This window comes from Rhipicephalus microplus, unplaced genomic scaffold (genome assembly GCF_043290135.1).
Source record: "Rhipicephalus microplus isolate Deutch F79 unplaced genomic scaffold, USDA_Rmic scaffold_32, whole genome shotgun sequence".
Taxonomy (NCBI): Eukaryota; Metazoa; Arthropoda; class Arachnida; order Ixodida; family Ixodidae; genus Rhipicephalus; species Rhipicephalus microplus.
Window position 1 is genome coordinate 4,364,558 of NW_027464605.1, and position 12,034 is coordinate 4,376,591.

General features: G+C 44.2%; 1 protein-coding gene across 1 annotated transcript in view; it reads right to left on the reverse strand.

The window, feature by feature from the left end:
* Positions 1 to 2,242: 2,242 nt before the first annotated feature.
* Positions 2,243 to 12,034, reverse strand: part of LOC119172832 (glycine receptor subunit alpha-2) — a 68,128-nt gene continuing 58,336 nt past the window's right edge. The window contains exons 7-9 of the mRNA XM_075884424.1: positions 6,807 to 6,989; positions 3,957 to 4,138; positions 2,243 to 2,458 (exon numbers count right to left, since the gene is read on the reverse strand). Of these exons, the coding sequence (XP_075740539.1) occupies positions 2,243 to 2,458; positions 3,957 to 4,138; positions 6,807 to 6,989 (581 nt within the window). The remainder of the gene's footprint in view (positions 2,459 to 3,956; positions 4,139 to 6,806; positions 6,990 to 12,034) is intronic.

The window sequence follows — 12,034 nt, forward strand, 5'->3', positions numbered from 1 at the left end:
CGACATGGGACTAGCCAACGGCTGGGTGGGGACCTACATAGTTGGCCCGCTGCCTTGCCTCTCAGGACCAAATAAAGTTGTTTGTCCTGTCCTGTTCCAACGCTTTGCTAAAACGAGACGGTGGTGGCACCTATCCGTCGCCTTGCGTTCTACAGCTTATCACCTCTGAGGCGGGCGAGCACACCCGTCTCAGAGGCACGCGCTTCGTTTTTGAAAAAAAAAAGAACTGCCAGATGGCGCTCATGTCTCACGTGCGACGTGACTTGATGCGCTCGTTCGCCTCCTCTGCACGCTCGAGGACGCAGCGCCTCCAGAATACCATTCACCGATTTTCTTGAGCAAAACGTCAAATAAATGTTTTGTTCACTCGCTCCACACGCAAGACTACCGTCTTTCGACGACATTTGCAGTATAAATGCAGATACGGGGTCATTTTTTTCTAATTACCTTATACTCGTGGTTCGGCTCCGCGGTTATTATCTGTCCTAAGTAGACATAGTCTTTTAAAACTCCAAGTGCATTATTACCTATCTCGAAACGCTGCTCTCTTCTGAGATTGTTGTACATCACTTTCTTTTTCTACAGATTACCTATAAGAGCTACCTTTCTGCTCTCTTTGTCTAGCTCGGTAATCATGAGTTGCGATTCGTCCCCTGAGTTACTCAGCAATACATTGTCATCGGTGAAGTGCAGGTTACTAAGGTACTATCCATTAACTCTTATCCCTAACTGTTCCCAATCAAGGCCTCTGAAAACTTCCGTAAGCACGTGGGGAATAGCATTGATGAGATTGTAACCCCCTGCATTACACCCTTTTTGATTGGTATTCTGTTACCTTCTTTATGAAGCACTATGGTAGCAGTTGATCCCCTGTAGGTTTCTTCCAGGATGTTTATATACGTTTTGTCGATACCCTGATTCTACAGTGTCTGCATGACTGTTGATATTTCTACTGAATTAAACGCCTTCTCGTAATCTATGAAGGCTATGTATAGTGGTTGGTTATATTCTCAGCATTTTTTATTACCTGATTGATAGTATGAATGTGGTTGATTGTTGAGTAGCCTGTTTGAAATCCTGTTTGTTCCTTCGGTTGATTGAATTCCGATGTTGTCTTAATTCTGTTAGCAATTACCTTTGTAAATGGCTTGTATACTACGGAGAGCAAGCTGATAGGCCTGTAATTCTTCAAGTCCTTGCCATTCCCCTTCTTGTGTACTATATTCACTAATGCATATTCATGCGCAAAGACCAGAACCTATTTTCAAGATTTCTCTCTTGACACCGGATCTTGCATCACACGCACAGCAATACAAGAAGCGTCTGACGTACACTGTCTCACCCCTAAGTAATAACAGAGTCGTACCTCCCACGACCATGAAATAGTCGAGGGATGCGTGGCTCTCCAAATGGACTTAGGAAGACAGATGGTGACCTGTGACCAAAACCAGCGAGCTGGAACATCCATGCGTACCTGCACGAAGGACTTCACCCATAGTAACCAAAACACTTTAATAAAGACGATACTCTGGGGACCTTCGACGCCAAAGTTTTTCAATGAAGTTCTTCCTTTCTAGCAAACAATGCATGGTATTTTTCTCAACGTTCTGCTGTAATTGTCGACATTTAGGAAATCTTCGGCGCACTTGATGTTTTTTAATATAGTATTTTCAAACCTTCTCCACCGCCTCCCCAAATGAATAGCCTGTAGTTTCATTTTTTAGCTTCTAATTATTAAAACACGAAAATTGACCGCCGGTGGGCTCAATAATAGTGAGACAAAAATAATAAGAGAAAAAAAATCACACTTGATGAAATCACCATATGAACGTCATCATATTTTTCCAAATCGCTTATGTGACTTCAGTATATTGTGGCTATGACCTCAACGTGATGTCGTCTTCACACGACATCGTCGCTAGGTCAAACATGGGTCGATAATAGAGGCAGTGCAAAGCCAGGTGAAAGGCAGAAAGCTTTCCAGGCCACCTATCCTTGAGGCCTTGTAAAACCGCGTTATATTGAAAAAGCTTTCGAAGGAGGGTGGAAAATAAACAATACGCTGAACTCAGAAAAAAGAGAAGTTGGCTTTCGCCTTCGATTCATCTTTGGCGATTGCGCAAGGGACCCCATTGATGAATGAAGAAATGAAAAACTTTGTTCAGGTCGTGAAGCATTCCACCCTGTTTGAGTTTTTATTTACTCGAGCATCACCAAAGCCTTGCAAGGGGGACGACCCAACCTAGGCGAGCTCCAGTTCACCCTGGACACTGATGTACGCCTGGCTGGAGTACAGGGACCAGTAGGCGGTGTTGAATACGAGGAAGACAAACGGGAAGGCGACACGAGCGAAGCGGTCGATGCTGTCCGCCCGCTTGGCGTTCCTGTACAGCTCCTCGTACTCTTTGCTGTCGTAGTTCTCTGGATCTTCAGCCAGCTCCTTCTTTCGCGTCACAAGCTGGCAAAAGAGACATCGTTATAAGCCTTTAGTCGTTCAATCATGCCAATAAAGCAGTGCATATTGTGATCACACAGCTACTTTGCATAGTCAGTTGACAATGTTAGCATCAAAGAGTTTTTTTCTTTGGGAAAGTAGAAGCAGTTAAACCGATGTGTGTAAGAGTGGTGGTTAGAAAATTAGCAAAAAAATAATAATATACTTTGTCTACGTCTTCGGATGGTTATTTTCGTAACACAAGAAGGAATGTTCAGAAAAGAAATAGGTGAGGGGGTAAAATTATGTCAGTGAGGCCATGGCGTATAACATCGGCTACAATATATTACTGAGGTAATTTTAGACAGTGGTTAGCCACACTTCGAATTGTCATACTGGTTCGAAAAACAGCCAGGACCAGTTAGAAAATCTTTCTTTGTGGTGTAACAAGTGTTCGCAGTTTGAGTGCGTTTAAATATGAAAGAACGAAGTGATACGCATGAGAGTTTAATAACAGTTATTTGTATTATAGAGGCCGCCACACTAGTGCATAGGTTACGATGTCTGGTTCAAGTTATATCCCAGCCGCAGCCGTCGCATTTCAATGGATGTGAAATTCTTAAGGCCCGTGTTTTGGCGATGTAAGTGCGCGTTTGAGAACAGCACGGGGTGAAAATCACCAGAGGACTTCACGACGGCGTGTTTCATAATGACATCGTTGTTTTGGGACGTAATATCCTGGCTGATACTACTACTACTACTACTACTACTACTACTACTACTACTACTACTACTACTACTACTACTACTACTACTACTAACTACTACTACTACTAATGTAGAAGCATGTGGGAATGACTTCATGACAATCACAAACGTGCGTATTAGGATAATACCGCGAAAATCGAAACACCTCTATTAAGCAGCATGGGAACAATGTTGCTGTTTAGTAGTGGCACTACACTAGGTATAGTGCCAGGCTTAGAGTAGCAGCCATGGCAATGAACACAGTGGAAGAACAACGGCTTAAAGAGCTTACGTGGAGTTGCGGTAAAAATTTATTAGAACTTGCAGGGGTAGCAGAAGTAATGTAGTGCTGACTCTCTCTCTCTCTCTCTCTTTATGTTTATATATATATATATATATATATATATATATATATATATATATATATATATATATATATATATATATATATATATATATATATATATATATATATATATATATATATATTGATGGTGGCGGTCACTATAGGCACTGCATAGAGGAAGGAGGAGAGAGATTAATTAAAGGTTTGGCAATTTTTTTCCGTTATTTTTAATCGTGAAGAAAGAAGACCATAAGGAGGCACGGTAAAGAGAGCACCGCGTCGAGACTAGCGAATGACTACGTCTTCTTGACCTGATTTTTAGGGCGTAAAACGTCCGCTACTTTTACACTGGTGGAGCCATGCATATATGTGCAATTAGCTGACGAACAGACTGCATGTAAGGCGTGAGGACAGTGAAGGGAGCCTTACTACGAATGCGGCATCGTCGACCTTTCGGTACAGCTTCGGCCGCAGCTTGATGCGTCCCAAGTAGTTCACCAAGGAGAAGACGAGCAGGGAGGCGAACACGGCACAAATGCAGCCTCCCATCCACACGTCCAGTGCCTTCATGTACGAAACCGGGGGTAGCTCCGAGCGCACTCCTCTGTTCACTGCGCATAAATGAATGACGTCGCACGGAAATACGCTGAACGTCAGAAGGTTTTCAGCAAAAAGTACGTCATCGATTCACAGACCACTAGTGTGTTTACAGAATTATACAGAGACGAATTGCATGGTCGATCACATGTCCTAAATTATCGCCAGTTTATTTACCCACATAACACAAATTTTAATCGTGAAAGGAGGTACCATGGGCCCTAAAGTACAGAAGGGATAAGCATAAAACGTGACAAATAGAGAGAGAGAGAGAGAGAGAGAGAGAGAAGGAGAGAAAAAAATAGAAAGAGCAAAAATATGGTAGAGCTTGCACAACGTCCCGCAAGGCTTCAAACAGCGCTGCTGGACTACTCTGATATGTAGTCATGACTGCTTCTAGCCTATAGGTTGTTGCTAGGCTTTACCTATAGGTGCTGGTAGGTGGTTCTAAGGCCGCTTCTTAGCGCAGAGAGGTTCGAGTTAAAGGCAGTCAGAGATAAAACAGGGATGCCCGAACTACAGGGACTGAAACTCGCGCTGAAAACAAGAATTCCCACAGTGTTGGCTACTGGGTCAACTCCCACGGTTTATTTTATCAATTGCTGGCTACGTCTAGAAATCTTGGTGTTTTCCGACCATCTTCTGCCTCTATCCTCCTTAATGATTGAGTGGTGAATAAGGGGGATTATGCTAATGTGTCGGGCACATCCCTGTCCATCATGGTGATAGTTATTGGTCCACACCAAAGTTTTTACAGCCAGTTTGAACAGTTTCGCTGTTAAAAGAGAGAGATTAAAAAAAAGGAAGAGGGACGGAAAGAAAGATAGCGAGGTGGAGAAACAAACAGACATGGATAGAAAGAGATAGACGTAGACTAAAGAGGAAAATGATATATCTATGGGTAGTATAGCAAGAGGTGGAAATAAGATAGAGGTAAGAGGGCAAGAAGGTAGTACCAGCTAGGCTGGCCAAAAGCTCTTCTGTGTCTCGTCCTTGCGTGACTTAGTGCGAGCTGTGCTAACTTTTTCTGAGTTACTTGCATGCCATCCGCCTGTCCGCTTCAGTAATAGTAAGTCGTCCTACAACCACGCGCATTGAGAGACGGCGTAGAATCACTCGTCGGAGGCCTACACCTCCGACGAGTGATTCTGCTCAAGCTTAAATGAACTATCATGCAGGTGGATCCAGAGTCGTTATTTCAAGGCAGCCTAAGTCGCTACTGGTAATTGGCACAGCGTTCGTGAAAGCGTCTACTCACTACTTCGATTGTTTTCTGTCGTATGGTCATGGATTTCTCGAACACAGGTTTTTTTTTAGGGGCGAAGCTCCTTATAGCGGCACCCGTTCATCCCCCGTAGTATGTAACAAGTATAACATTTTGACCTCCGAAGTGGTGCCGTTGAGAGACTTCTTCTGTGCGTAGTTGAACAATAAAAAATAGTGCTCAATGTACTTGGTGTGCGAAACGTGCGCTACTTTTTGCGGCTCGTTATCCACTTGTTGCCCGTTACCGAAGTTGAGATATGCGTTGTCTGCAGCGACTTCTGTCAGGTTGCTTCCCCGATCAGGCATGGTGACCTATAGCGCCACGCAGAGGCAGTAGCACAGAGAGAGGGGAATTCGATCGCTCGGCGAGGTGGTGGCGCACCCGCCGGAGTCAGCACCATGTCTGTCTGTCTGTCTGTCTGTCTGTCTGTCTGTCTGTCTGTCTGTCTGTCTGTCTGTCTGTCTGTCTGTCTGTCTGTCTGTCTGCCTGCCTGTCCATTTGTCTGTTTGTCCGCTATTAACGATACTCTAAACGGCGCCAAACGATACTTTAAACGGCCGACCCCATCTGCAGCGCCCACCAATATTGCTCAAGATTTAGCGTTCATGCTTGTGCAATCGCCAATTAAAAGGTAATTATTGCGCATACCTGAGGCACCATAACAACACGTCAATATTCTGTATGTGTGTCTTTCACTGGAAAAGGCATACATAAGTAACATTTAGGACCGTAGCGTTTATCACGCGGCGCTGACCATGCAACACTTACATGAAAGGTAAGTGTTTCCAACGATTCACTAAGACTAGCTGAGACGACACGGTGGTGGCACCTACCCGTCACCTTGCGTTCTACACCTTATCGCCTCCTGGACGGGTGCACACGCCGCGCGCTTCGTTTTCCAGGATAACTGCCAGATAGTGCTCGTGTCTCACGTGTGACGTGACTCGATGCGCTCGTTCACCTCCGCTCTACGCTCGAGACACTCTGATGAAGCACCTCCAGAATACCATTCACCGATTTTCTTGCGCAGAACATCAAATAAACGTTTTGTTCACTCTCTCCAGATGCAAGACTCTCGTTTTTCGACGACTTTTGCAGTGTAACATGCAGACACAAGGACAATTTTTAGTTAATTTTATTACGTTTTGGTCATTTCTGTTTCGCATATAGTTAGAGATTATGTTACTTCATTTCAGACCAGGCTTAAGCATCGCCAGTTTTGCTATAGCTCACACTGAGTGATCTACTGAGAGCGTGGTCGTGCCACATGAGATGGATGGAGGACAAAGTACCAAAAGTGTTCCGTGCACTTAAAATAAAGATAATATTATCATCCGTGGGAGGGATCAGGCTTGTTTTTATTTGTTGCTACTTGACGCACTATGTTGCAGAAAAGAGTTTTCCTGGCTCTTTACCTGAGAGCAGGTTTAGCAGCATGCCGAGATCTAGGAAGAGTCTTCCGGGGGCGTTGGTCCGGGGAAGGTAGAAGGCGAACCAGGAAATGACAACGCTCAGTAGCGTAGGAAAATACATGTTTATCAGGTAGAAGCCACGCTCACGCGATACGGTGAAGTTGGCTCGCAGTACGTTGTATGTGCCTGCAGAGAGAGAGAGAATAAACCCCCTTTTTTTTTCAGCGAATGCCCTGGAAAAAATATTTGTTGGGTGGAGCCCTCAGTCCAGGGCTGCATTGCCTTGGGCGACCCTGTGAGATCACTAGATCAGCTGCTGCTATTTCTGCTGGCATAAGCTAAGCAGTGCAGACTCCCAAGAGGAGAGGATGGGTTTGGGGATGGGAGTAACAGCAAGTGGGTTTGGGCAATCCCAGGTCACGTGGAGGGGTACACTGTTCGTAGGAGTCCATACGAAGGGGTGTTAGGAAGGGTACAGAGTTAAATAAAAACGCAATGCATTCAGAGCGGATGACTTGAATGGGGCTTCCCCCTCGCCTAATTTAGGAGGCAGAACGTTCCAGGTTTGATTTTCATTAGCGACATGGCAATGGTTTTCATTGAGACGAAAGGGAATTGAGCATGCTACGACTACTTTTCTGATGTCAACGCATTTACAAGCTTTTTCCCCTCATGACCAAATTTAAGAATGACGTTATCAAAAAGTTCTGCCGACATAGAGCGGCGTATGAAAGGCTTATAGCATAGAATAAGCATTACGCACCACTACGAAAATTTGGCTCAAAATAAACAGTCTGTATGTTTTCATAACTCCTTATACACTCTAAACATGTGCGTGTGAGAAACAAAATACAGCATATACACGGCGTGAATGGTGATGAGTGGACGAAGCTTCGGAGCCCTCTAATGATCACTCATCACAATATGCGCTCCTATGCATGGTGCCACAGCACTGTCTAGTGAACATTCTGAAAAACAGAGGTCGCTACGAGAACGCCGGACTTGCCCTCGCCTTATGAAGCTTCACCCCTAAAAAGTGTGTGTGACTCCTTTTTGGTAGTGTTTACTGGCCACGTATGACTTTGTTTAAAGATGCATGTCAACTCTCTTGTGGGTCACACTACTCTTAGAAAGAAGTATAATTACCTCCAGAGAAAGTTGACGGGCCGCTTCAAAGAGAGTCGTGCACGTGGCAAGCGACCCCCCCCCCCCAAAAAAAAAAAAAACGAATCAGAATAAATTTTTTCTTGAAGTTGATGAATGAACCTTCAACTTCCAAGTGCATATAGTGTAATAATTAAACATTTACCATAAAACGAAAATTACCTCACTAGCCTTAGGTAATGTTTTATTTACTCTAGATTCATTTTCTATTCCATAATGGCTTGCATGAACAGGTACCATCGGGGGGAAGCAGCGATCTGTAATTCAATGACGGAGGTAATAAATACAGCGAGAACTCTTGCGAAACTAACAGCTATCGGAAGGTTGTGTGTTTTAGAGAGAGACGTAAACTGATCACTTTTAAGAAAGATTAAAAGTAGCAGTGGCTTAGCTCGGCTATGCCAGGATTTACGTAGCGTGAACTAAGGACGGACGGACGAACCACAGATTAACGGACGAATTGATGAATTACAGACGAACCACAATTTTATGGAGGAACGAACGAAAGAACCATGGATGGATGAATGTATGGACCGAACAACCATGGATGAACGGACCACGGATAGACGGATGGACCATGGGTGGATCCAACCACTCATTTTTGGGGGATTGGTGGTCGGTCGTTTAGGTAAAACTATAGAGAGAGTCCCGACTTCTGTTTTAGTGGTTACGGTCATCGCAAGAACCCCATCCCAGCATAAATATATTTGTGCCCATAATGATCTCACTCGTTTCTTCCTACTGCTGTAAGGTGGAAAAGAAGCCTTGAAGGGGGGTCCTGACAGAGGTTTTCTTTTTTTGAAGGGGGGGGGGGGTATTGCCCCTAATTTCTCTTACCTCCTTTGGGCGGACGAAGCATAGATGTGTAGACGAACGTGTGAACTAGAGGGTGAGCGATCTCACACGAGTCAAGCGCCAGGCCACTAGTGACACGTCACTCCTGGAGCCCACGGCGTCCAGGCCTTCTCCGTGGTGCCACCTGTGGCCATGTTACGTGACACGCTCCTCGCGCTTGCTCAGAACTGCTCACCGTAAACCACGCGAAATGGCTCAACCTAGTTTAGGGTAGCTTACACCACAATATATATATATATATATATATATATATATATATATATATATATATATATATATATATATATATATATATATATATATATATATATATATATATATATATATATATATATATATATATATATATATATATATATATACATACTATTGACACAGTGTAAGCTGTCAAGACTTTAACCTTGAAACAAATGTACTTTACTTTAGGCCTTAAACGAAGGAAAGATTCAGATTGTCTTTAGTGGTAATAGTGATTTAACAGTAAAAATATCACTAAGATTGTGCAGCTGCCATGCTTAGGACAAGCATAAACAATTCTTTCGGTTTCGTTTCAAGCTATAGCGTTCATTTTGTTCAGTGTTTTGCTGCAGTGTCTGACACGAAGTAAAAAAAAAAGCTCCACACACAGAGGGAGACTTATTCGACTACAGCGGGAAATATGTCAAAGGGCAGTGTTGCGAACAACAACGACAAAAAATCTACAGCAAAACAGGATGCTACTGTGATATTTCTAACACCAAAAATGATTGGAAAAGGCGCTGTAGAATATTTATGAACACGCTGTTTAGTGTTCACAAGTTACATCAATGAAATTTTGATACCAAAAGGGTTGTTGCTCACGAGCAACATTTGACATACACGGGAGTATAAGTAAATACGAGAAGACGTGATTGTAATATTTACTCTGCGCGGAGCTGTTAAATTTCGATGTTTCTAGTATGAGATAAAAAAAAATCTGTCAAATTGAAAAACCGTTTAGCACTACTTTCATCTTCTTACTCGCCTGCGTCATTCCCAAAATAATTGCGCCGTTTATTTCAGCATAGGGAAGGAAGAACCTTTATTTTTACAAGAATGTCAGCGTGGTTCGGTGCCCTTTTAATTTAAACAATAATAAATTTAAAATGATTGTTATTTTATAAAACGACAGCACATTTTCTCTTTTCTACCTTCGAATTTCTTTCTAGGCTTCCCAAGGTTTCCCAACTCAATCCAGGTCCCGCAGGGCAGGCGTGAACCAAAATGTTAGGATGTGTACAATTAAATTTCAATCTTCAATATTGCAACGTGCCTCTACATCTTATTTCAGGCCGCTACTGCAGGAAGGCATTCCAGCCGAAGTAGTACCATAGGTTCCCAATGTTGCTCAGGAGAAAAAACTCATTATACGCCTATGAATATGCATAATTTTATCCTAAAAACGTCTTTGGCATAATTTATCATTTCCTTATGCATACGAACGTTTTCTTAGTGTCTTTAACTGGAACAAGCTTTTGGACATCAAAGGGTTATTAAAGCGTCTGAAGTAGGAACACAACCCCACAAAACTGTGGATCATCATCATCAGTAGCAGCAGCGGCGGCCGCGATCTCGTGCGCAAGCCAACCACGTGTTCCCGCGAGCACGCACTAAGCGAGCCAAGCCCACCTGAGCAGGCGACTCGAACGGTAGGCTGCCCCTGTTCGAGCCGAGGCCTAGTGAGCGGGCAACCCTCAACGCTCCACCGGTCACCTCGAAGACATCGACCTCGGAATGTGTGTTTCAACGTAAACGTGGTGAGTCGGCGTGTTTGATGGCTTCCCGAAAGCGCGGGCTACATCGCGGGTTGTGTTCGCGATTTGAGGACTTCGACTCTGCCATACAGCCCGAGTTTGGTGATGCAATGAGTGGGGGCGGAGGTGATTTTCGCGAGTGGCGGGACCTCCGAGACAAGCTGACTTTCATGAGACCACGCCGTCTTGATCTGTCACGGCGTAAACTAACAGACACTCGCCACACACAGCTTAGCTCCGGTAAACGCACCCATGACTCTGACGAACCACAATCACGTGAATTAGAAACTGCAGTCGCCATCGAAGTAGAACACGCATGCAGCATCAATGCGGAAGGAGAAAGCAACTGGGATGAGGCCGCAGCGTGTGCAACTGCTCATCAAACAAGCGCGGACAAAGTAGACTTGAAAGATACTGGAAGGCGATCAACACCGATTCAGAAAGCGACGACAGCGAGCACTGCAGGAAAGTGCCAAAACTGCGAGTCCCGAAGGCGAAGGGCACCGACCGCACCAGTCCTCTGCTGGCCGACAGGAACTCCCTTCGGAGGCTCCATCTGAGGATGAATCAATGGAAGTCTTGATGGAACGTTTCGAGGAGTTATACAAGCAATCTTAACACCGACCGCTACCGCTCTCTGTGCAATCAAGTTCGTGTGCACGTATGCTTGTGAAACTACCCTGCAACTATACCCCTTGTATTAAGTTGTTTGCTAATGTTTGTATTTACATCAACTGTTACAAATACGTCAACATTTTTCTACCTTTTTTACGATTGTATAAAATAATAATGCGTCTACTACAACTTTATTCATGAATGTATTTACTTCTTTGTTCGTACTTATTCAGCAACGCTGCTCTGGCCAAATTTATGGTTACTTATATGCTGTTATTTTTTGCTGTGCCTTTCTTTTTGCTCCCACACTTTCAACAACCCTGTGAAGGCTTCACAGTAAGTTGCAAAAAATATATTACATATAATGATAAGAGTGACTTCCTAAATAATCTATTCACAATGCACAGAACTCGTCGAACAAGATAGCGCAAGTCGAGCTTCAACCAAAACTGTTTTCGTCGTTTTTTTTTTCATACAGCCGCGTTGTGGTGGCTGTTATGTATCATAACCTCCGATGGCAGAAGCACCGTCCTGGTGCTTAAGCTACGCAGATGATGTCAAGGGGGGGGGGGGGGGTAATAGAGCTTTAGCCGAGCCACATGAACGGTGTCGCTCGGAGCTGACGATGACTTTGTTGGATCCGTTGGGATGATCTCGTACGTGACGTCAGTCACTTCGCGAACGATAGGCCCCGTGTAGAGCGACAACTGTTTCTTAGAAAGTCACACGCCGAGTAGGTGACAAGAGGAGCACGAATGAACCCGGGGTAGAATGAACAGCCCTATGGTGACAATCGTAGAGGTGCCGTTGGTGCTCCAGTGAGGC